General features: G+C 54.9%; 1 protein-coding gene across 2 annotated transcripts; it reads right to left on the reverse strand.

Moving 5' to 3' along the window:
• Positions 1–6947: 6947 nt before the first annotated feature.
• On the reverse strand, positions 6948–25001 carry IFT27 (intraflagellar transport 27). 2 transcript variants are annotated; one of them, XM_047867579.1, is made up of 8 exons: positions 24922–25001; positions 24499–24600; positions 18579–18658; positions 17933–17992; positions 16525–16584; positions 14523–14640; positions 13502–13611; positions 6948–7189 (listed from the first exon to the last, which is right to left on the reverse strand). In XM_047867579.1, the coding sequence occupies exons 2-8, from the start codon at positions 24530–24532 to the stop codon at positions 7091–7093; spliced, it is 561 nt and encodes a 186-aa protein (XP_047723535.1). In that variant the 5' UTR covers positions 24533–24600; positions 24922–25001; the 3' UTR covers positions 6948–7090. The 2 variants fall into 2 exon arrangements, with proteins under 2 accessions (XP_047723535.1, XP_047723534.1); XM_047867578.1 differs by lacking the exon at positions 24922–25001 and having other exon boundaries at positions 24499–24912.
• Positions 25002–25977: the final 976 nt, after the last annotated feature.

Consider the following 25977-nt stretch of genomic DNA (forward strand, 5'->3'; position numbering starts at 1 on the left):
AGAGAGAGGGGGAGACAGAGAATCCGAAGCGGGCTCCAGGCTCCGAGCTGTCAGCCCAGAGCCCGACACGGGGCTCGAACCCATGAACCGTGAGATCACGACCCGAGCCGAAGTCAGACGCTCAACCGAGCCACCCAGGCGCCCCGAAACAACATTTGAGTTTTTAAGCCACAACGGAAAAGCAGCAGGTGCCAGGGAGGTACCTGCTACGTGGGGAGTGTGGGCCTCCTCCCCGCCCTCCCCCACCCCAAGCATCCCCTGACCTTTGATGGTGGAAAGTCTTGCCCAAGTCCAACCTATAACCTTCAGAACAGGGTCCCCTGGACTGTGAGTGCAGTGGACGAAGCTCTTGGGATTTGAGGAAAACAGATAAGCTTTGAGCACAGCTGGGCTGTAGCATCTTTTTTTCCACCCCCCCCCCCCCCTTCAGCTGTGGCAGCTTGCTCCTGATTTCTCTGGAAAGGCAGCTCCTAATTAGAATGGATCGAAGAGTCTTTGCTCCAGCTTTGTTCTCAGTCTCGATTGAATCGTTGCTTTAGGATTTAATCTGCTGCAGTCGCTGGTGGGCTAGGACCCTTGGCTCTCTGGGCTGCCTCTCAGGCTCAGGCAAGCTGGCACCCGGAGGTGGGGGGGGGTACCCTGCTGGCACCCGGAGGGGGGGCCCAAGAGCTCTGCATCACACCCCTGCACCTCTCCTTCCAGCTTCCTTTTCTGCTCTATTTTTCTCCACACCTGCTTTCTCTCCCTTGAATTTCCTTTCATTAACAACCCAAGGCTGTCCAGGGTGCCAAGTCCCCGCTGGTGGGAGTGCAAATTGGTACAATTGCTGTGGAGGGCAATTTGTCAAATGCTATTAAAAGCCTTAAAAAAAAATGCATAGGCTCTGACCTGGAGAGGCCCCTTCTAGGAATTTGTCCTAGAATATAATAATTGGACAGGGGTCCACAAATCTGTGCAAAAGGCTGTTGCCCTCAATGCTTTTCATGAGTGACAACTTGGAAACCTGCAACTCATCTCCAGGGGGCCGTGAACAATGACCATGTGATAAACCAACCATAAAAGAACCTTTTGGAGCTGATCGGAGAAATCTGAGATGTTGACTATCAGTGGCTCCTAAGGAACGACTTATTAATTTTATCAGGTGTGATAATGGCCTTGGTATTGGTTTAGAGACACGTGACAGGAGGGTCGGTGTCTGGTTTAAGCTGTCGTAACAACAGGGTTGGGGAAGGGAGATAGGAAGAAGCAATTCTGGCCAAATCTGGCAAGTTCTGAATGCGGCTGACCGGTTAGTGCGTCCCCACCACGCTCTTCTAATTTTGGGCACGGTTTAAAATTTTCATGATTTTAAAAAGAAAGAAAATGGCCATGTAAAACCCTATTTTTTTTTTTTTGACCTGAAGTGATGTCCACAAGATACTGCTAGGTGGGAAGAGAAAAAAATCCCCAAGAGCATACGTGGCATTATCTGATATTTTTGGTTTCACAAATATACATGGAACGTTATATGCAGAAGAAAAAGGAGGGAGCACAACCCACCGGAATGTTAATGGTGGCCATTTCCGGTGGGAGGATATGAATAATTTTCACTTTCTTCTTTATACTTCTTGAGCGTTTCTGACTTGCCCTTTTGCAGTACGCATACATTATTACGCTTATAAAAAAAAAAAGCCACAGTTACTAGAGAAAATTTGGAAATCACCTGCTATACATTGGGCATTACTATCCACCAGGCCTCGCAAAAGGAGGTTTGACATATCTTAATTCACACGCGGTAATTGGCCAGGTTGATGCTAGAACGCCCATTAGATAGATGGGGTAGCTGACCATCAGGGAGGGTGAGTGCTTTGCCTATGGACACACGGCTGCATTTCTTGAAAATAATTTTTTTAACCTTTATTTCTGAGAGAGAGAGAGGCAGAGTGTGAGCGGAGGAGGGGCAGAGAGAGAGGGGGACACAGAAACCAAAGCAGTCTCTGGGCTCTGAGCCATCAGCACAGACCCTGATGCGGGGCTCAAACTCACCAACAGTGAGATTATGACCTGAGCCCAAGTGGGATGCTTAGCCGACTGAGCCACCCAGGCGCCCCCTCGCGCACTTGGATTTCTAATTCCACTCTTCTGATGGGAAGCCGGTGCTCTTGCCATAGAAGCCCAGCTTCTTCTAGAGGAATTTAAGGAGTATCAGGCAGGAGCCCTGCCCTCCAGGAACCGACACGGTCTTGACCCCTAGTCTCCTGCTTCCATGCTGTGCTCTGGAGTCACCCGCCTCTGCCCCGAGAACCAGTGACACAGCAGCTTTCCCAAGGACGCATCCCCCCCACCGCCGCACACCTCCCAGGTGAAACTTGAACGCTGCCCCTTTGATATTTTCTCCTAATGAGCCTTCCCGGGCTTCTTGCCTTTTTAGGGTGGAAACAAGCCCTCTGCTATCTGCTTCATATTTATCAGCTCGCTTTCCTGGCAGAGCGGAAGAGTGAACGGGCATTGTATACATAAATATCATAAAATCCACAGAGGGCTGGCACGGGCCTGAGTTCTTAATCCAGGCTCCAGCGCTAACAATTTGCAACCCAAAGAAGTCACTCTCTCTCTGTTTTCTCTGTCTCTAAAAGTAAATAAAGGATAATCCATTAGAAGAAATCAATTGGCATTCTGAGGAAAGGAGAGGGCATAGATGCTCCAAGTTGGGCCGAAAATACAATGTTTCCCAAGGTTTTGTCAGTGGTGGATGTGGACAAAGCCGTCTCCACCCCACCCCACCCCATCAGACCTCAGCTGGGGTACAGTGACATCTCTTACCTGGTCTCCAAGCTCCGTGGTTTGTCTGCCTTCTGCCCAGCTCTCCCCTGCCGGGCACCCCTCAGTCCTTGCCCTACCCTGCATGCAGTTTCCAAGAGGGGCCCCAGCGTCATGCCTCAGGGCCTTTGCACATGCAGTCCCCTTTGTCTAGAATTCTCTTCCCCAGCTAGCGTCAGGTATTTTCCTGCAAGGTCCCTGGAAACTCTCCCTGCTCACCAGAGCTGAGCTCCTCAAGGGCACAACCTCAGTTATCTCCAATATGCAGCCGGGCCCTGCACAGAGGCGGACGCAGGAAAGGGGCAGGCGAGGGCAAAGCCAAAGGCTTCTCTCTGTATTTCCAGGATGGGCAAAACGTGTCTAATAGATCTGGGTTAGAATTGCTTCTTTTTAAAAATTTTTTTTAATGTTTATTTATTTTTGACAGAGAGAAAGACAGAGCATGAGCAGGGGAGGGGCAGAGAGAGAGGGAGACACAGAATCGGAAACAGGCTCCAGGTTGAGCTGTCAGCACAGAGCCCGACGTGGGGCTCAAACTCACAGACCGCGAGATCATGACCTGAGTCAAAGTCGGACGCTTAACCGACTGAGCCACCCAGGTGCCCTAGGGTTAGAATTGCTTCTATCCCCGGGATACAGTGACTCTGTGCTTACTGCCACCACGGTTTGGGACGGGACGCTGTTCAATAGTCTCTGTGCCAAAACCCAACGTTTTATCACCAAAACGAATGTATTTTTACGTGGACGCTGCAGGTTACCTCCTGCCCCTGAGTCCTTGCAGAAGATGACCTAACCAAATCACCTATCTCAGCCTGGAAAACCACAGGGCTGGTTCTCATGGCGGAAGTGTCTCCATGGTGAACTGCGGAGTCTGGGGGCCACCCGCCCGGGGGCTGCCTCCCACACCATCCACATCAGAACGGGGAACCTTTCGTGGCGGGCCCCCGGCAAAGGACTCAGCAGGGGAAGTGCCTGAGTGTCACGGAGACATCGCGTTTATGTTTCTGAACACTGACTCCCGAACTCTACTGGCCCGTGGGTCCCCAGCCTCCCACTGGCCTGGCCTTCCCCTGCCCTCTTGGTGGGTGAACCCCAGCCAGGTCCGCAAGCAGCAGGGCCTGACGGGGGTGCTTTTTCTCCTTCCCTGGCTCGCCCTCTGCTCTCTCCTGCTCTATGGCCATTTGTCAGACGGTGATTTCCCCGCTTAACTGGACCGCTCTCCCTCACGCTGCTAGAGGGAGGGAAGGGGTTTTTCTTGTACTCAGTGACTGATCCCCGGTTCGCAGAACAGGCACCGGCACACAGTAGGTGTTCAGCAAGTGTTGACTGACTAAATCTGCAGACCTGGCGGGCGTCTCCTAAATGTTTGCTGAGAATGGGCTCTCCAGGCAAGTGAAGAAATTGATAACCACCGACGAGATTCCCCCCAAATAGTGTGTGTGTGTGTGTGTGTGTGTGTGGGCACTGGGAGTCCGTAACAGCTATGCTGGTTTCCACTGGCTTCCTGTTGCCTTTGCAATAAAATCCAAGTTCTTTCCCGTATGGCCTCTGTCTTTGTACCTCCTTCCGCTCTTCCCGGCACACACCGGACTACACCTCACAAGCCTTAAGTTCGTGGACGCTCCGAGCTCGTTCACACCTCAGGGCCTTTGCACTTGCTGTGCTTGCTGCCTCGTCCCTCAGACGGTCCCATGGCTGTGGGGCCCCAGCTCAATGTCCCTTTTCCTTAGAGTCCTTCCTGCTCCCCCGCCCCCCAGCCCAGTTACCCCACCACGGATCACAGCTGCTGTTTTATTGTCTGCCTAGCACTTAGCAAAGGTGGGAAACCATCTTGATCATTGATTTACTTGTGCTACCCGTTTCTTGGAGAATCTTGACCATCTTACTGCTCCTAACTGCTTTATTCTGTCGCGCTCTGTTGAGCCCCCCTTCCCGCTGGGGCTCCACGCAGGGCGATCCCACACCTCTCAGGGGCTCTTGGTGATCGGAACTCAGACCGGACCGGTTCAAAACTCGGCCTGGACTCCGAGCTTCTCTACAGGAGGGGCGGGAAGTGGGGAGCAAGAGCTTTCTCTTGTCCTCTCTCCGGGGGGACTGGGAGCAGAGGGGTCAGGGGAGGGCGGCTTCTGTCTCCCCTGCCTGGTCTCGATCGGTTTCCATCTGCTGCGGTCTCCGCGGAGACGGGTGCCTGGTCGTTTTGGGACCTCCTCCGCGGCGGCCTCTCCTCGGGAGGGAGCAGCCGTCTCCCCCTCCAGCCCTGCCAGCAGGCCAGGCCCCAGCCTTTTCCAGGTGGGAAGCAGCGCCCTTTGCCCAGGATCTGTCCGGAAGGGGCCCGCCGACTCTGCCTCTAAGAGCCCTCCGGGGGGTCGTGCGCAACTGAGTCGGGAGATTCACAGTCCCCCTGAGCAGGCGCAGCTCCGGAACGTGCGTGTCGAGCTCCCCCAAGGACACCCCCAGCACCCCGTGCCTGCAGCTGGCACTAGGTTCTTGCAGCTCAGCGGGCATCCAGCAGGGGCGAGCGAGGTTCCAGCCTCCTGCTGGCGGTGCCCTCTGCCTCGGGAGGGTTCTCTGGGGGCGGTACCCGCGTGCCAACACCACATCTACCCTCGCTGGCCGCTCAGCTTTATCTACCAGCAGGGAAAGGCAAGGCACACAGAGGTTGGCAGTGGGGGCGGCGGGTTCCCAACAGCAGGGCCAATTCTGCCACCTCCCATCGTGCCCTGGGGAAGGCGTCTGGCCCCAGCCTTTTGTCCTCTCTTAACACCTCTTTGTCCCCGGCTGAGGGTCCCAGTAACCAACCCTGGAGCAACTGGAAACGTCCCCTCCACGGCTCCTTGGTTGTTTTTCGTAGGTTTCCCTTCCGGGCCACGTGGCCCGAGATCAGCAGCTCGGCATTGCTAGAAAAGGCGCCTAGAAAAAAGCCCCATGCGTGGTAGGTCCTCCACGACCACCTTTGGAAGGAATGACTCAGTCGGAAGCCTGCGGTGGCTGCTTTGGGTTCATGTGAAATGACCCTTAGAGGAAGGGGCTGGGGCCGGGCGGGGCCTGACATGGTGCCTCCACGTGCCCGATGCCTTTCACCTGTTACTTCGCTTCTCGTGGTCGCCTCGAGGGGCAGCCTCTTTGCAGATGGGAAGGCTTCCACCTGCTCCGGGCCAGGCCAAACCGGGGGGAGGGGTGAGTTGGTGGGGGGGGGGGGGAGGAGAGGGAGGTGGAAGGGGCAGCGGCTGTGAGCAGGGCTCTGGAGTCCACGATCCTGGCTCTAACACCCCTTGGCTAAGTTACTTAATTCTGACTCCAGTTCCTCAATCCGTAGAAGTGGGACGAGAAGACTGCATGGCAAGGATTAAATTAGCTAATATACGTAACGTGCTTAGCCCAGGCAGAGACATGGCCGGCCATCAACAGCACCCAGAGCAATTTTCGTGATCATCGCTGACATTGGGACAAACCCAGGTCTGTCCACCCCGAAGCTGGCGCCCTGCACGAAGCGGGGGGGGGGGGGGGGGGGGGTGCGGGCTGAGGGAGGGTGATGAAGCCGAGGGCCCCTGGGGTGGGGGGGCGCGGTGACAGGCGGCTTTCCAAGCCAGACTGCGGCCCACAGCCCTGATGTAAGAGGCTATGAGGAACCTCTGTGGGTCTTTAATCAGGGGAGTACAAGGGTGAATATGGGGTTTTAGGAAGATTAATCTGGCAGCAGGCACAGGGTGGAAAGAGTCAAGCTTAGTACAGAGAATTATGACGGCTGCCAGGCTCCGAGAGGCAGGTCAGTGAAGGAAAACGGCCTGGTTCTCGGCTTCCTGGGCACCCAGGGTTCCCGGCAGCCGGGAAGGGCTGGGGGCCCCGAGGGGGCCGGCAGAGGGCACCATGTGGTCAGCGACAGTAGCCACTGCAAGGGACCTCTGGCGCCTGCACAGAACAGGCAGCAAAGTGAATGCATGAGAATGAGACGGCCACCGGCCCCTCGGCCGTGTGGCCAGTTCCGAGCTGCCATCCCACTGCGGGCTGCGCTCGGTACAGACCCTCCAGGGCGGGCGGGACCGCCGACTCGGGCAAGTGCCAGCTGCCTCCAGCGAGGGGCCACCAAGGTTCTGAGCGCCGCTCCCCAGACCGGGGCTGCCCTGGCCAAGAACGGAAGGAGATGATGCTTCTTTACCTTCTTTTATTTAAAGCCGTCATGAAGCTGTGGGAGGGCCGGGGCAGTTCCAGGGTCTCTTGGCCCCGAGGAGCCGCGGCCGCCGGTGGCTCCCCAGCAGCACGGCGCCTGGTGAGGCGCAGCCCACCCCGGCCCTCACAGCAGCGCGTGGAACACCTCCACCTTCTCCCGGTACAGGTGGTGGAACTGCTTGGCCAGGCAGCGGAAGGGGGCTTCACAGTTCTCCAGCTCCTTCTGTAGAGACAAGAAGCCGGTGGTGTTACCGGATCGCTGCCGTTCACCTCACCGGCAGGGCTGGCGACAACCGCACCCTCTGTGTAGGAAGGAAACGGAGACGCCGACAGGTTATGGGAACTTGCAAAAGCCACACGCCTGTCAGTGGTGAAGCTCAGTCTGTACCGGATGTTTCTACAAGGCGTGTACTTTCGGCCATGCTCACCACGTGTGTGACGGGAGATTGGAATGAGACGCGTCCTCCCTTAGGTTTGACTGGGGCCCCGAAGGCCAAAGCAAAATCACAGACGGGCAAGGATGCCCACAGTCACCTTGAGTCAGGCAAGGCCGTGGCACTGACCCCTGGGGTGCCTCTCCCTCACCCCGAGCCCAGTGGGAGGTTCCGAGATGAAGACCGAGGCCCGGGGGGCTCAGGCCAGTGCCGGGGCCAGGCCTGGGAAGCATAGAGGTCCAACTGGGGCTGGCTGCTTTGATGGCCCAGCCAGGAGAAGGTTGCAGCAGCCCTGCCCTGGACCAGCGGTGGCCTGAGCGGGGAGCCGGCCTGGTGTGGCCTTGAAGGGACTCTGCACGGACGTGCTCCAGGAGGGCGATGGCCCCAACAAGAACAGAGGGAGCCAGGCTGCGGCGGGGTGAGGGGGTGTCACCTGTGATCTGCAGGTGGTGGTGGGGGGTTCTGCCGGTGGGCCCGGGAGGGGGCATCATGGCGGTGCTCCCAAGGCGCCAGCCTGAGACACCTGGCAAGTCCAGAGGGACTGTAGCAGGTCCCAGCAGGGCCACCTGAGCCGCCTCTCCCGCAGGCTGCGGGCTTGCGAGGCAGCACAAGTGTAGGACCTCGGACCAGCGGCCCGGCCTCCCACGGCAGGTGTGGCAGGAGGCATGGACGCTAAGTCATTAGGAACCTACAGAACCCGGCACAGTGCTGTGCATTTTCATCACTGAAGTGAGTATTTTGTGACTAACGGTGCCCAAAGGACTTTTTGTTCTCGGAGAGATGAGGCAAGTTCCGGAGGTGGCCCTAGACTTTTCTCTACGGGGTGGGAAGAGCCGGCCCTCCAGGGTGAATGCGGACGAGCTCTTGGGGAAAGAAAATGGTAGCCTCTCAACGTAGCTACCGCCCTCGCACTCTCTGTGTGCACGTGTGCATCTGTGACTTACTGACTGTTTTGCAAAATAAACTGCCAGAAGAAAGAGCCCGCTCCTTTCAGGGCAGAAGCTCAAGCTGGGAACGCATGAGAACCTGTTTCCAAACAATCCTAGGCAGCGGCCACAAGTGCAGCCTTGACAAGAGGCAACGATACCTCCCCAACGAAAGGGAAGGATTTCCAAACTGAAGAATGTTCCGAAGTCATCGAGCCCACTGCCCTCGTCTTGTAGGGGAGCGGTCTGTGGCCCGGGGCGGGGGGGGGGGGGGGGGGTGTGCGGTGGCTCAGCTGGTGTGTGCAGAGCCGGGCTGGGGATTCGAACTCCCCAACGGGAGAAGAGCGGCCTTTCCGCTCCGCCAGCTGGGGCGACAGAAATGCACAACGGAAACCAGTTCTCACGGAGCGTGTCACCCAGACTTTCTAGCAAGGGACATCCCAAGGTGAAGGAGACAAGTTGGCCAAGAGCCGACACAGAGGGGGCGGTGCTGAGGAACGAGGGGGGCCGTCTGTAGGCGAGACGAGAACCCCCACTGTCAAGGACCAGCAGCCCTCCAGTCGGACAGGAGAGAAAGAACATCGGCAAGGCAGATGTGTGTTCCGGGCAACGCCAATGTTAAATAGCAAAATGTTACATTGGCTGAAAGGATCATTAAGTAAGGAGCGGAAAGAGAACGAGGCCTACGCAGGACACACACAGGGATTTCCAAATGAATCTGAAAGCTCCCAGAAGCAAGATGTGGGGAAAATGCAATGTTCAATAATAATATAATATATATATAAAATAGAAACATTATTTATATAAATATATATTTATATTATATATTATATATTATACAAATATTATTTATATAAGTTTATATATATTTACATATAAATTTATTAGCATATAATATATAATACATATAAAATATAATTTATATTAATATATAATATATATTAATATATATTTAACTTATTTATAATATTTATTTATAATATTTATTTATTTAAGTATATATTGGGGCGCCTGGGTGGCGCAGTCGGTTAAGCGTCTGACTTCAGCCAGGTCACGATCTCGCGGTCTGCGAGTTCGAGCCCCGCGTCAGGCTCTGGGCTGACGGCTCGGAGCCTGGAGCCTGTTTCAGATTCTGTGTCTCCCTCTCTCTGACCCTCCCCCATTCATGCTCTGTCTCTCTCTGTCCCAAAAATAAATAAACATTGAAAAATGGGGGCGCCTGGGTGGCGCAGTCGGTTAAGCGTCCGACTTCAGCCAGGTCACGATCTCGCTGTCCGTGAGTTCGAGCCCCGCGTCGGGCTCTGGGCTGATGGCTCAGAGCCTGGAGCCTGTTTCCGATTCTGTGTCTCCCTCTCTCTCTGCCCCTCCCCCGTTCATGCTCTGTCTCTCTCTGTCCCAAAAAAAATAAAATGTTGAAAAAAAAAAAAAAATTTAAAAAAAAATAAAAAAAAATAAAAAAAGTATATATATTTATATATAATATATAAATAATATTAAAAAGTTAAGAAATACAGTGGAGATGAGCCTCTCTGTATACCAGGGAGCACTCCTGAAGTAGCAGATGTAGACGGAACCATTTTCCGAAGGCATTAAGAGGGTTTGCCAATGACAAGAATCCTGGAACCCTTCTGTTAACCGATCACAGTGTCACTGACATACCCCAGAGGATGTCCGCTTTGTGTGGAAGATCCTTAGAACAGGCTCTCAGACCAGTGCTCAATCTGGCCTATAGTTCTGCCCTTGAGAGTCCCAAAGTTGGTTCTGTGGCAGGCCAGAGCTCCTTCTAGAAGGTTCTCATGCTAGACAGGCCTGCGTTCTAGTCCTGGCCCGACTGCTCATAAGCTGGGCAACCAGGGAGAGCTATGTGACCTTTCGGAGTCTGCTCGGCATCTGTAAGACAGGGACAGCAGTGGCTGTCCGCCAGGGCTTCCAGAAGTGTCGGCAGAGAACGTGGGCAAACACCTAGCCCATAGCAGGCCCTCAGCAAACGTCGGTTCCCTCCCTCACCTTCCTGCAAGAGGAACCCTCCTCAAGAAGGAGGGGATCCTTCTTGAACTTGCTTGCATTTCATACTGTCCTACACCGATGGACACTTTATGTTTCTATTTTAACGTGCTTAAAACAACGCTTAATGTCAAATACTGAGGGGTGTTAGAAAGTCTAAGAGGAACCGCAAAAGACCCCAAATGGCCAAAGCAATCCCGAGAAAGAAGAACCAAGTTGGAGGGGTCAACGTGTCCTGATTTCAAACTATATTATGAAGCAGCGACAATCAAAACAGGATGGCCCTGGCATAGAAACAGATACAAAGACCAACAGAACAGAACTGAGATCCCAGAAATAAACCCCTGCATACGTGGGCGATAGTCTCTGTGATAAATGATGCTGGGAAAACCAGATATTCACATGCAAGAGAATGAAGCTTTTATAGCATTCACAACAATTAACTCAGAATGGACTCGAGGTCTGAACTTAAGACCGAAAACCATAAAAGTCCTAGAAGAAAACGTCGGGAAAAAGCTCTTGGACACGGAACTTGGCAATGATTTTATGGATATAACAGCAAAGCACAAGCAGCGGAAGCAAAAATCAATAAGTGGGACTACATCAAACTGAAAAGCTTCTGTGCAGTAAAAGAAACAACAAAATGAAAAGAGCAGGGGCGCCTGGGTGGCTCAGTCGGTTAAGCGTCCGACTTCGGCTCAGGTCATGAGCTCGCGGTCAGTGGGTCCGAGCCCCGCGTCGGGCTCTGTGCGGACAGCTCGGAGCCTGGAGCCTGCTTCAGATTCTGTGTCTCCCTCTCTCTCTGCCCCTCCCCTGCTTGTGCTCTACCTCTCTCTCTCTCTCTCTCTCTCTCTCCAAAATAAACACTAAAACAAAACAAAAAACGAAAGGGCAACCGATGGAAAACGAGGAAATACTTGCAAATCACACATCCGATAAGGGGTGAATGCTCAAAACATATGAGGAACTTAGATAACTCAATAGCAAAAACGTAAATAATCGGATTTAAAAAAAATGGGCAGAGGAGCGAACAGACGTTTTCCCGAAAAGGATATTCAAGTGACGAACTGGTACGTGAGAAGGTGCCAGACGCTTCTCACCCGCTGGGGAAGGCGAGTCAATACCACGACCAGACCCACCTCACGCCTCTTGGGATGCCCGTTACCCTAGAGAGATGGCAGGTGCCGGCGAGGACGTGGAGAGAAAGGGACCCCCCCCCCCCCCCCGGCACTGCTGGTAGGAACGCAAAGGGGTGAGGCCACTCTGGAAAAGCGTGGAGGTCCCTCAACTGTTAAAACTTGAACTACCGGATGGTCCAACAATCCCACCTCTGGGTAAATACCCAAAGGAGATGAAATCGCTGCCTTGAAGAGATGTCTGGACCCTCATGCTCACTGCATTATTCATAATAGCCAAGATGTGCACACAACTTAAGTGTCCATCAACGGATGAATTAGAGACCGTGGTCTGTGTATGTGCGTGATGGGATATTGTTCAGCCATAAAAGGGAAGGAAATCCTGCTGCCTGTGACACCGCGGCTGAACCTTGAGGGCATCACGCTAAGTGAAAGAAGGCAGACAGAGAAGGCAGGCAGATTCTCGCTTACGCGTGGATCTGAAGAAACAGAAGTCACGGCAGCACAAAGCAGGTGGGGGGGTTGCCAGGGGAGGTGGGGGAAATGAGCGAAGGGCGCCAAGTTCCAGTTTTGTTTTTTTTTAATTTTTTTTTTCAACGTTTATTTATTTGTGGGACAGAGAGAGACAGAGCATGAACGGGGGAGGGGCAGAGAGAGAGGGAGACACAGAATCGGAAACAGGCTCCAGGCTCCGAGCCATCAGCCCAGAGCCCGACGCGGGGCTCGAACTCACGGACAGCGAGATCGTGACCTGGCTGAAGTCGGCCGCTTAACCGACTGCGCCACCCAGGCGCCCCTAAGTTCCAGTTTTAAGATGAGTAAGTTCCGGGGGCGCCCGGGTGGCTCAGTTGGCTAGGCGTCCAACCCTCGGTTTCTGCTCAGGCCATGACCTCAAGGTTTCGTGGGGTCGGGCCCCGTGTGGGGCTCTGCGCTGATGGCGTGGAGCCTGCTTGGGATTCTCTCTCTCTCCACCCCACCCCTGCTTGCACTGTCTCTGTTTCTCTCAAAATAAATAAACTTTAAAAAAAAAAGAAACAAACAACGTTTGCTTGCCTTGCGGAACATTCGCAGAACAAGTTACTCGCAATCCAAGCTCTTACCGTATGGCCTGATGTGGGTGGCTCAAGGGCACACGACACCAAAGATGAGAAAACCCTATCCTCAAAAGCTCACGAATCTGAATTTCATTAGTTGAGCATTTGCGATGATCGGGCCAGAAGGTAAGAGGGACACTTATCTCTGTAGAATCTAGGATTGAAAAACTTTGAGGCGACAACACTATCCAGAAGATGACCAGGGGGAAAATTCCATGTGAAAAGGCAAATATTTATCGAGCGTGTGTTACGCACCGGGCTTTGTGCCAATGCTTTCGTATTCGCCATCTGACTTAATTCTCCTATTTGTCACTCAATGAGGAATGGGAGTTTATTATCTCCATTTTACAGGTGAGGAGCCTGAGGCACCAAGAAACTAACGGACCCGCCAAGGGTCCCACGGTTCAGTCCTGCTGCTTCGCCATCGCTGGGCAGAGCGCTGGCCTTTACCCGCGACGCTTTCCCAAGGGAGCAGGCCGCTTGGGGGGGATTTAAAAGGTTCACATCCGCACGGCAACTGAACAGTCGTGGGACCTTGGGCGAGTCCCTTCACCTCCTCAACACGGAAGTGGGGCTTATTAAGGGCCCGGCTCCCAGGCCCACGGTACCGTGAGGACCGTGAGATAATGTGCCGGCAGCACCGTGATCCATCCCGTCTCAGGCAAATGCCAACGGTCGCTACGATCGAACCCAACGCGCTTGTGTTTCTTATTAAACTGAGATGCAACTTTTTCCAGGGCCGGTCGGCCGGCCGATCTGCTTTACCGTAGCGCACGAGTGGCTCCTGAGAGAAGGTCCTGGACTAGGAATGGGAACATCAGCTCCAAATGAGAACCTGGGTATGGGAGCATACTGACTCCATGCCTACGAGGTCACGTGAGAAACCACACCCAGCAGGGGCCCAGTCCAGACGTGGCCACGGGGCAGGCGGAGGTACTTACCACGGATGTTTCAAAACATTCCAGGCCTTGGCCCAGGGCCCACGCCCGGGCCTGAGCCGAATCCACCGCCCGTCTGCCGGCCAGGTCTGTCTTGTTCCCCACTAACACACCTACTCGAAAGAAACAACCAAAGCATCACATTGAACTGTGGCAGCCTGGGAGGACAGCTGGAGAGAGAAAAGAGCAAAGCACACGGATTTTGAGGGGTCTGAAACGCTGGGGGAGGCTGCCTGATTCGAGGTGGTGAGCACCGAGAGAGAGAGAGGGTCCAGGGCCGGCCCCCGAGGGCCCCAGGAGAGGAGGCGGGCTTTGCTTTTCCCACACGGCTCTTGTTCAGCCCTTCTTCTAGACTTCACGTGGATCTGTCTGCCTTGTCTCCTTAAGGCTGCAAGGCGAGGGCCAAATTTATGTGAGCATTTGTGATAATTCCTAGCACATGGAGCAAACGTTAAAAATGGTCATTAATACTAATCTAAGGGCTGGGCTCAGAGTCAGGGACTCAGAGGTAATTTAGTTCCATTCCCAGCTGCATCAGCTGCAACTAATTTCTGAGCCCGTCTCTGGAGATCGCTTTCCCTGGTCTCTAATGAGGGGAATTTGTTGATCTCACATACGGATGAAAAATAAACTGATTTAAAGCATTCAGAAGTGACAATAGGACTTGAATGTTTACTTGCGCCCCACATACAGGAGAAAATGAGGAATTCATCCCCAGGGCTGGCTTTCAGAAATAAAATCTCATTCCTATCACTGCACCTTCCCCGTATTATCTTGAGTCTCCTCTCCGTCACCCTGCAAGGCTGGGGGTGGGGGGCGAGGGGCGTCATCTGCCCGTGTTACGGACTCACGGAGGTGTGTGGTGACTGTGCTAAGAGGCAGAGCCACTGTTCAATCCAGACCACCATACTCAAAGCCGGGGGCACCCTGTTTTACACTCGTAGCCACCCCTGCAATGACCTCGCGCCCGTGGACTTGAGGGACGGTGGTGCTGCTGGAAAACGCAGACGGCCGCAGCTCCTACCTGGGAGGGACGTGCCTGGGATCTGGGACCGAGCCTTCTCCAGCCACTTGCTGCAGTTGGTGAAGGACTGCTCGTTGGTCACGTCATAGACGAGACACAAGACGTTGGGACTCTCCCACTGTGCGGGACGGGCCGGATGAGTGCACGTCAGTAACGGTGACAGCGATTTCTAGGCTGGGAGAAAAATCTGGCCTTCCGAGGGAAGGGACAGGGGGTGGGGAGACAACCTCTAATAGGGATGAGAGTCAGAAAACTGAGCCAGCCCGCGGGAGAAAACAGTTCACCCAAAGGAACGAAGGGGAGGGCACGGGCTCACCTCCGCGCCAGGCTGCCTGCTGGGCGCGTTCTGTGCATGGCTGAGAAACCTCCCGACCCTGCAGGGCCCGTCTCAATATCCCTGCTGCCTAGCTAAAGACACTGGGTTCAGAGAGGGTAACTGACTTGCCCAGATCAGACATGCTTTAATGACTGGGGTAGGACTGAGGCTTTTTTCTACCCAGAAAAGCTCTGGCCTGCCACTGGTTTCATTCATTCGTACTTGGTCGCATTCCTATGGAGGGCCTGCTCGCATGCAACTTATTAGGTTTTTCTGCTTTGCAGGCCTAATAGGCATCCTTTCTTCCATTAGCCAGCCACGGGAAACCTGTTTGTCCCGCATCTTCCTAATAAGGGCTGGCTGTTCCCAATGCAAAGGGCACTTTCTGCAGTCCAAACCAGACCAACAACTGGACGGGGCTCACTGTCCCAATTAAGAACCAGGGCCGTGCCCGCGAGGGCCGTCGCCTTCAGGGGCCGCTCGGAGTCCTGGGACATCCTGCTGCCCGGCACAAGGGCACAGGACAGCCCTGCTCAGGCTGTGATGCCCGTCCTGGTGTGTGAGGCTCTCTTACCCTGCCCTCCCCTCTGGGCACCCCCGTCCTGCACAATTACAGTTTATTTCTGGCGTGTCCGTAACCTCCAGGGTGTGGGGAAGAATCCTTCCTCCTTCCAGTTGTCCTGGCAAGGCCAGCCCAGGATTGGCTCTAGAGGGCTCACTCCTTCCCAAGGCTAGGCTGCCACTTGGACTGAGCGGATGAACCCCTCACACCTTCTCTCTGCAGACTAACTCAAGAAGTCTCGCTTGATCTCCCCTTTTGTGCGTGAGGGAGACACCTCTTTCCTCCAGGCCTCAGTGAGGTGACCCAGGATAGGCCTGGGATCGAGCTGGAGCCAGCGCAGGAGCCCCGAGTCAGGGTTTGGGCCGATCGGTACCAGGTGGCCCTGACTTGCCCAGACACATCCTCCCTTTGCCCCGCAGGCCAGCACCCAGGGCGAGGCCGTGCCCACAGCAGGCACGCCGTAAACATCACGGATTGACGCACGAAGCCAAGCCCGTGAGAAATGACAATCATCAGATCTCTTTCTTTTAGACCACAAAAAAGGGGCAGGAAACGATTTCTATTAAAATGTGGCCGTTCTTGGAAAGGCAGGGGAGGGCTCTGGAGAGCTCAAACCTTGTAATTAGCTCACTGGCCCAGATTAGCAGAACTGTTACCTTGGAAGGGAAGGCAAGCGGGATCCTGAGAGGATGGGCGGGTGGGCACGATACGCCTGGGGCGGCAGTTGGCACAGGGCCCAGAGCAAACCCCGGGGACTGGGCCAAGGTGAGTCTGTCGCTACAGGGAGAAGGAAATATTTGCTCCTGGCATCACCAGCGGGGGCTGTCTAAAGAAGGGGGGCCCAGAGTGCTGCGGGGACGGAGTCACACGGCTCCGGCACATTCTGAACCTGGCCATTCCAGAGCTGGGGGCGGGGGAGTCACGTGCACGAGCCAGTCCCGCTGGCCAAGAAGCCGCCAAGTCCCAAGGCTGGGAGGAATGGCCCTTGAAGAACTCTGCCTCGGTAGCATTCTCCTCCGGGCAGCCAGGTTGCAGTGACGTTGCCGGGAGAGCGGCGAAGGGGTCGGCTTTCTGGTGGAAGGGGGCGGGGGCGGGGGTTAGGGAAAAGATGGCGGGCTACTTGCCAGTTTATCCAGCATGTCCGCAAACAGCTCCTTGCCGGCAGAGTCAAAAATGAAGAGTTCCTAGAACCAGAAAGGCAAATAGAGGGGAAATCGCTGGCCGCAAGTCCCCGAGACCTGAGACAGCCGGCACAACCAGCACTTTCTGTGCGGCGGCTCACCTCTCCTCACCCCGAACCCCAAAATCCCAGGAGTGCTAAGCAGGCTGACACGTGCTCTGGTTTCCAAAAGGTCATCTGCACCTTGTTAACCAAACTGATTTTCAGATCTTAGGACAATTCTTTTTTTTTTTTTTTTTTTTTCAACTTTTTAATTTATTTTGGGGACAGAGAGAGACAGAGCACGAACGGGGGAGGGGCAGAGGGAGAGGGAGACACAGCATCGGAAGCGGGCTCCGGGCTCCGAGCCGTCAGCCCAGAGCCCGACGCGGGGCTCGAACTCACGGAGTGCGAGATCGTGACCTGGCTGAAGTCGGACGCTCAACCGACTGCGCCACCCAGGTGCCCCCTTTTTTTTTTTTTTTAAGACAATTCTTTTTTAAAGCAGGTCACTGAGTAGGCCCGGGGAAGGCGCTTAAAGTAGCACAGCCTGCCGTCGGTCTCCGATGGTGGGATTCAGACAGAAGACGGAGGATGACCCTTCCTGCCCCTGACCGAACCTCGGCCAGCCCATGCGAGAGCCCCTCCCCGCTGCTGCTGCTCTGGGAAGTCTCCCCCTTCGGCTCCCCTGGGCACTGATGCCCCCTGGCTGGCTTCTGACCCCGGCACACGGTCTGAAGGTCAGTGCTGTAATCTGCGTTTCATGCTTTCTCACTGCATCGGGGGTACCTAAAACTGTGTTTTCTCATGGATCTCTTTAAGAAGGCGGGGATTCTTTTTTTGTTGTTGTTAATGTTTATTTTTGAGAGAGCGAGAAAGAGACAGAGCGCCAGCAGGGGAGGGGCAGAGAGAGAGAGGGAGACACAGGATCCGAAGCAGGTTCCAGGCTCCGAGCTGTCAGCACGGAGCCCAATGCGGGGCCCGAACCCACAAACCGCGAGATCATGACCTGAGCGGAAGCCGGACGCTTAACTGACTGAGCCACCCAGGTGCCCCGTGGAAGGTGGGGATTCTTAAACCTTCTCTCCAGGAAAGCACATGCAAACATAATGCCTTGCGATTCAATTTCCAGAGCTGTGGACTCCCATACAGGGCCCCGGGTTAAGGACCCTGATACTCCAGTAAGTTCTGTGAGAGCAGGGCCCATATCCCAGTCCTCCCAGCCCGTATCAGCGACTCTTCCCAAGTGCTCAGACAAGCCTAGGCCAAGTGCTGGTACGGTATTCCCTCTCAGGGAGAAAGACAGTGACCACAGGGACTCTGGACCCAGCTGGAGGAGCGGTGAGCTCTCTCAGGTCAAGGGCACTACTTACCACGCTGTCCCCCGTGTCAGGGACTGGCACCGTCTTCACCACCAAATCCACCCCTGTCGTCTGCCGAGGAAAACCGAGAATACGCGCGTCAGAGGCTCCCAAGAGGCGTGTTACAGGACATGATGAACATCTGATGCCCAGGAGGCAGAAGTGCTATGTTCTGGATTCCCCGCTGTAGAAGTCGGACAGGACCAACTAGGCTCCTCCCACTCCCGGCTCACAAGGAGGTGTATATGGTCACCCAGTGGGCCACCAGCCCATCTGCGCCACAGGCAGCCTCACGCCCTGAGGCTCGTGGAAAAGTGATCTCCACGTGGCCATTCAAGTAGCCTCCCATCAGATTGTAGGGCTTCTTAAGGAATTCTGGAAAGTCACTCCCTCAGGGCTGAAGGATGATCATTTCTCTTTAAATTCTTTTTTAAGTTTATTTATTTATTTTGAGAGAGAGACAGTATGAGCAGGGGAGGGGCAGAGCGGTGGGGGAGAGAGAGAGATTCCCAAGCAGGGTCTGCATTGTCAGCACAGAGCCCGGCGCGGGGCTCAAACTCACGAAAACAAGAGTCGGGTGCTTAACTGACTGAGCCACCCAGGCGCCCCCGACCGTTTCTCTTTAAGCCTCGGCCAGCCTACGACTCCCACGTCTCACCAGGGTGTAGTTCTTCTGGAAATGGGCTCCATCGCTGCGGAAGATCTGTGCCAGGGCAGTCTTGCCCACTGCCGGGTCTCCTGTGAGGTCAGAGGAGGAGAAAATCATCATTTCTGTCCCGATCTGGCTTGAGAACCACCCCCACCCCCCCACTCCAGAGCGCTAGTTAGAAACCAGAAACTTCAATGAGTTTTCAGAGAAAACGTACTTGGCTCTCATGGGGACTTGGGAGGTGGCCGGCAGGGCCACGGGTCCGGGAGACCAGTCTTCAAAGCCCGGTTGCATTTCTTCAAGGGTAATCCTTTCATCCAAAAGAACTGACCCAGAAGGTAACAGAGCTTAAGGAAGGCTTCAGAGCACTCGGAACAGAGCTGACACACTCTTTCACTGCACACACCCCATGGGGAAAAGCTGTCACTTTCAAACTTGAACGGACTTTGAAGTCTCGAAGGTAAAGGGCTCAGTCTCATAGGCTCACCTGCCTAGCGGAACCAATTTGAGTTCAGAGCTCCCATACTTAGGACCCTGCGTGCTTCTTTCGGGGTGGGGGGTGGCGAGAGCTGGGAGGGTTTCTGCATTTACGGGAAGCAAGGAGTCCGCCTGCTACATCGGCCAACCTGAAATCCACTTCCAAGTGACACGTTCCACTCCGGCCTCGGCGTGCCCAGCAGCACTGCGGATCCGTCATCCCAGGGGCCTCCCCACGTCTGTCTACAGTCTATCTACAACAGCCACCGTTTCCCCCGAGCTTGCTTTACGCCTCCCGGGGTTTACCTCCCCGCCTGCCTTCGTGGGTCGACAGCCCCATGAATCGGTATCTCCAAACTAAAGGTTTATGTCATAGTTTCGGTTTGAGATCTGGACCTTTCACAAGACTGTGGGGAGCAATTTTTTTTTTTAATATTTCTTTTTGGGAGACAGCGAGACAGAGTGCAAGCAGGGGAGGGGCAGAGAGAGAGGGAGACACAGAATCGGAAGCAGGCTCCAGGCTCTGAGCTGTCAGCGCAGAGCCCGACGCGGGGCTCGAACCCACGAAGCGTGGGATCATGGCCTGGGCTGAAGTTGGACGCTTAACCGACTGAGTCCCCCAGGCGCCCCTGTGGGGAGCAATTTAATCTGGAGGCTCTCCGTGCCCACCCCTAGTCCCCCTGTCCCACCCCCAACCGCTTCCCCATGACCCTGCTCTGTCTCTGGCGATGCCAGCCTTGTTCTCATTCGTGAGATCTTCTGGGCCTTGAGTGTTACAGATTCTCCTTCCGGTCCAGGCTCCTCAGCAAAGCCACCAGGGCGTTCGTGTCCGTCTGTCTTGTGCCCTCTGGGGCGATCGCCTCGCTTTTGCTCTGTTTTACAGTCGGCTTCCAGGTGCCTCTTGACTTCTCCGCAGCCCGCTGCCCTGTTCGCTTTTCGGTTTTGACTTTTCCCACCTATATAATCTTCTCTTGCGAGGCCATTACTTGCCTACTTGTGGCATTTCTCCTGTGCACCCGTCCAGGGCTGAGTGAGCTACTCAGTCTTGCTTTTCTGTTTACCAGCGCGTCTTAGAAGGGAACCGTTCCCACGGTCCTGTTCCCTCCTTCCCAGCCCCCACCCCCTACCGTGACCATCAGCCTCACTTGACAGATGACGCTTCCGAGGCTCAGGAAAAGCTGGGTAACCGGGCGCAGGATTCCTACATCTCACTCTTCCCGCCGGACCCCACTCCTCTCCTGGCGCTCAGGGACACTCCTGACCCATTTCTAACACTGCCCCTGCAGGCCCCCATCGCCGCAGCCTTGCCTGACATCAGAGGCAGCCACGGGCTGCACGGTGGCCGGCTACCCATCCATCTCCGAACAAACAGAGCATATCACTCTCCCTCTTGTGCTCTGTCTCCACCCGCTTGACTCCAATTCTGCGTCTGAATCCAGTTGGAAATTGGCTCTTCCTGCTCGTGAAATCCCCCACAGATTTGTTCTAGTTAATTTCATAAATCTTCCTTCCGACTGTCAGTCAGAGTCACCCACACTTATGGAAAACCTCGAGCGTCGGCTGAGGAGGGATCCGGCACAAGGAAGGGAAGTAACTGATAAACACATTTGCAGAGCAACATGATGACAAGTGCAAAGGCAAACAGCGCCAAGCTGAGAACCAAAGCATCTGAGGGTGCGTCGAGGAAAGGAACGAGTGAGCAGTTTCGGCAGCGAGGCCGACTTCCTCGGGGTGGTAGGGGGGAGGGGGCTGAGCCTGGGGGACAGAGGGAGGGACGCCTGCAAAGGCACCATGCGAGGTCACTGCCAAGTCCAATGGCTTCTTCTCGGCTCCCATGCTCCTTGGTGTCTCTGAAGGATGAGTCGGCCCGAAGCAGCCCCCTCCCGCCTGGCCCCCGTGTCCTCCCACTGGCCTGGTTCTCCTGCCTCCGAACGTGGGCGCTCCTGTGGGTCTGTCTGCTCCCAGTTAGTCTGTCCCGTTTACTCTCTTTCCCCTGTCACTTCTCTCTCCCACGCTTGGTCTCTATCTCCGACAACCCGTGGATGTTTCCACTAGAATGTCGGGCCTTCAGCCGATCTATCTGTCGACAGCCGGGCTTGCGTCGCACCCCCAGGTCCCAAGGGGTCTTGCTGACCTAACCCACTTGTTCTGCCCATGTCACCAGGTGCTCACGCCTCCCGGCTGTACCCAGGCTCCTGCAACTGCCGTCTCTATCTGCAATTGCCTCTGCTCTATCTCAAGCCCGCGCTGCCTTTGTCGTCCCTGAGGACAGCGCACTGGTTACCTCAGGCCTCAGCCGGGGCTCTGTGTCCCGCCCCGGGACGTGGGAGCCGGGACTCTGCTAACGGGGGTCTCCTCTGCCAGGGGCTTCCTGTCCGGCTCTGCCAGTGCACGTTCTAGAGAAAGACTGGCAGGTGGGGGAGGGCGGACGGACTTGCCCCTTTCCCACGTGCCTGCTGTGTAAGCAGTACTTTGGCAATGGCCTTTACTCCAGCAGTAGGTATTTACTTCTCTCCAGTTTATTACTGGACCAGCCTTTTTACTCCCGCTCGGAGACGCCAGCAGCGGGGGGACAGTGCCCTCTTCTCAGGTCTGCATCTCGGCTCCTCGGGGAGCTCTCTTCCTGAGCTCCCGACGACCTGTCTGCCTCCCTGCCTCCCTCAGCCCGGGGCGGGGGGACCCTTCCTGTAGTTGCTCTAGGTGCTGCCTTCCTGTCCCTTCATCCTTCCAGGACCTGTTTGACGGACATACCACAGGAAACGCTCACATCCCACTCGTTCCCCAGCTGTCCCTTACGCCACATCTGGGCTCCACGCCCCTGCGCTCTTGACCTTCGAGAAGCCCTCGGAGGGAACCTCCCTCCAGGTCTCCCTCTTGTCGTCACCCGTGAGGCTCACGGCTGGTAGCATGAGACTTTTCCGAGCCACCTTCTGGCGAGGCGCTATTCTCATCCCCACTGCTACCAAGGGGCAGTAAACCCAAGTCCCCACCCCAGCGCCATCCCTCACCAGCTGTGTGACCTTGGGTCAGCGATCTCTCCGGGCCTCGGTTGCCATTTCTATAAAAGGCGGACAATAAGCACCTATCTCGTAGAATCGTTAGGAGGACGTAATGAGCTTAATATGGGCAGTGCCTGACATGCTTCAAGTCATATTTAAGTGGTTTTTAGGTAAATACAACAGATAAATGTCAAGGGTTGTCCCCTCTCCTCATCTGAGCCAGAACAAGGAGCAGTTGTGCTCTGAGGACACACTGGTATCTGGGACACAACCGGCATTCTCTTTGTGTTTGCTTGATTATAAAGTATTATGCACGTCTCAGCCCTTCCGTGAGTGTGGGGGCTGCCCTGGTTCACCCCCGTAGTCCCACTGTACCTTGCACGATGATTCACACACAGGTGCTCGATAAATATCTGTTGAATGAATAAAAGCACTTGAACTGAATATCAGGTCCCTCACTGACTAGTTATAAGAGAGGGAAAAAAAGACAGATAAACTCAATTTAAAGAGTAGGCCTGGGAGGGGAGAGGAAAAAAGAAAACCAGTGTGGGGGGGGTGGTGGTGTATGTGGTGGGGCCAGTGTAGAGAATGAGACTCTGGTGGGTGGTGGGGTAGGGGGGCCTGATTCGCTGTGCTGAGGTCTTTCGGGTCCTGGAAACTTCCAAGAGGAAATGCCCTCAAGGCCCTGAAAGGAGGCTGAAGTTGAGGCCTAGACTGGAGTTCGAGAATCACTCAGGCAGCGGCTGAAATCAGGTGAAATCGTACCTGGGGGCTCGGTGTCAAGAGGGGCAAAGAGTCTAGCATTGAGGCTTGAGGACGGTGTAGCCGGAGGCTAAATAAACACAAAGCCCTGGAAACCAGATCACCTGGGTCTGGAGGCCAGCTCTGCTGCATCCAGCTGTGTGACCCAGGGCAAGTGTCTTACCCTCTCTGGGCCTCAGATGCCCCGCCTGTAAATAGGATGCCAAATAATACCAGTCCCTCAGGGTTCTTGCGAGGACTCGGTGAGACACCTGTGTTGAGGGTTCGAGTACAGTGTTGGCACGCAGAAGGTGCTCTGTAAGTTAGCCCCGCGGGATGGAAATGGAATTAAAAAGGAAATGAGAGAACAGTCAGAGAAGCCCATTTAAAAAAATACACAACTTCAGAAAATAAAAACCTCATCCGCAAGGAAACTGAGGCTTAGAGAAATGCTGTGCCCAAGATGACACAGCCCTTCAAAGGAACAGTCGGAATTACTTTTGTTACACAATACTGCCTCTCCTGGCACTCTGGAAACTACAGATCTCTCTTGAGAACGACCAGTTTTTTTGCTCCAGTGTGATCTGAGTTACTACTGTCAGGCATCTTTCTGTGTCACCCTTTTCTTTTCAGATTAGAAAGGCCATTAAAAATATCATCAATTTCAGTCTGGAAGAGAGGAATCAAAAGGGGAACTGTTTTCTCCTCTACTCTATACCATTTCTTTCATGGGCTGGTCGGGGAACCCTAGAGAGATCCCGGGGTTCAACGGTAACACAAGTGAAGAGTTTTGCAGCTGGGCAGGTTTGGGGGGCTGAGATCCTGCCTAGGACTTTCCTTCACGAGGGGGTGACCCCGGGCAAGAGACTTGACCTCTCAGTGCCTCGGTAAGATCAAACAATACAGCCCCGACCCCAGTGTGCTGCGGTGAGGGGACTGAATGAAGTGCCTGTGTCCGGCATGCACTAAGGACTCAGTAAAGCACATCTGTGTTCAGGGGCCCCAGGTCAAAATCCTGGCAAATATTTTCCTGAACGTGCTGACATACAAAGGGAACAATACAAATAATACAAATGGGAATGCCACACTGGCATTCATTCCACAACTAGTTACCGAGTACCTCCTGGGTTCCAGATATTGTTCAGGATGCTTGGGACGCGGGAGTCAACCAAACAGAGATTCCTGCCTTTGGGGGATTCAACATTTATAACCTCCTGAGTGCAGGGCAGCATGGGAAGTCTGGCTCTTAAAGACAACACACATGGCCCTTTTGCAAACTCTGGTCGACTGTACATTACGGTTTCCCATCCCTGTTACCAGAGGGGGTGCGATCAGGACAAAAAAAATCCCACAACTACTGACTACCAAAGTTACCGATGCCTAACACTGGGATACACCACATGGTTTGGATGAAGCATTTATGGCGTGCGTAGCCTGATTTTTTTTTTTTTTAACGAGTCTACTCCTCCTGAATATAGTTTAAACTGGTGAAGGTGGTCTCAGAGTATGACAGGGAGCGGGGATATCTGCTGGAGCTACAAATGTGCCCTGGAAGAGAATTCTTCCACCCCTAGTGGCATTTACTCTATCAGTAATCGCATTAACTCGTCTCTGGAAGAGAGAAAGGAAAAGAGGGTAGGCAATTTACGCGAACAAAAGCTCTCAGTAACTTACGAAGTCTCTGGATTCTGGAGACTAAATTTCAAACTCACCTGCCAGGATGCATTTGGCCGCCAGCTTCACCATGGTAACCAACCACCTCCGCGGACCGGACAAGGGAAGAGCCGCTGCTAGAAGCGTCAGGGGGGGCCTGCCTGGGAAGGGAAGTGGGGACGGCAGACACTCAAGGGGCCTGGGGCCGCGGTGCGGACAGGGACAGTGCGGTCCGGACCCTCTGGGCTGGGGGCGACTATCGAGCGCGAGGGGTCGGGGCGGAGGCGCAGAGGAGCGCCAGACGGGGCCCGGCTTCAGGCCTCAGAAGGCAGCCTGGAAGGTGGGAGCGTGGCGACGGGGCTCCCGCTCGTTCCCAGCCTAGCTCCTGGCAGTGGGGATCGGGACGTGCGACGCCGCAGCCATCCGACCCCAACCCCAGCACGGTGCCAGACGCGCTCCCCCGGCAACCACTGCCCACCTACCCCGCCTCCTCCTCCTCCTTGCTGACCCTCGATTGGCTGCGGCCAAAAGCTCCCACCCCACCCCAGCTCTCGGAGGCCAGTGGGAGGAGGGGGCGGGGCCCATAGCTCCCCCCGGCCAGACACTTCTTAGTGGTGTCTGCCCGTCAAGCTCACTCCGCTAGACGAATGGCTACTGGAGATGTCAATCATTTCCACCTCCCGCCCCCGCGCCGCCGGAAAGTTCAGGGAAATGAAACTCCCAGCCTCCTCCAGCCAGAAGCGGTGAAAAGAGAAGCTTTCTGATTGGCCAGAGGCTGGCTCGGACCATCTTCGGGAGGAAGGGGGATTCGTCGCTCCCCCCGCCCTTCCGGAAGTGAGTTCGCCCAGGAGGGGCGCGTCTGGCGCGCGGGAGTTTGCAGCGGCGCCTGCGCAGTAACGTGGCCGCAGCTGCCGGAGCGGAGCGGTGAGCTGGTTTGACTTCGCAGAGGTTTTTGTGGTTCCAGGTCGCCGGCTCCTGGGAGCAAGACTGTGTCGTGCATCAGGAAATCCGATTCTTGCCCCGCATCCCGCAGGGAAGTCTTGTTTTAAAGCCCAACGATATTATGCGCTGCAAAATCTAAAATGTGAAAGTATTTCTAGTGATGTCTGTGAAAAGGAGGGAGAACAAGGCAACTTTGATCGGGGGGGAGGGGTTGGACTCGGGACTTCGAAGTGCTTTCCGCCAAACCCGTTTCCTCGCTTGTAAAATGGAGAACCTATGAGCTTGCACATAATGAATGAAAGCCGGCCTCCAGGACGTTCCCCAACACACGGGGAGGGTGCACCCATCTCCGCTGACTTTCCGGGGAGGCCCCTCTTGCTCTGTGGTCCGGAAACCAGGCTGAAATCACGGCCGTCGTCCCGGCCTCTTCGCTCCCCTTTAAAGACGGGCTAGCAGAACCCGCCTCTGGGGTTGTCCTGAGGAGTCAAAGAGGGAAGTGTGTTAGGTGCTCAACAGTGAGTGTTGAATGGATGAAAGAGAAGAAATTTATCAGGACATATTTGGCTTATCACCATCATGGTGATGACATCATGGCT

Source organism: Prionailurus viverrinus, chromosome B4 (genome assembly GCF_022837055.1).
Source record: "Prionailurus viverrinus isolate Anna chromosome B4, UM_Priviv_1.0, whole genome shotgun sequence".
NCBI classification, from domain to species: domain Eukaryota; kingdom Metazoa; phylum Chordata; class Mammalia; order Carnivora; family Felidae; genus Prionailurus; species Prionailurus viverrinus.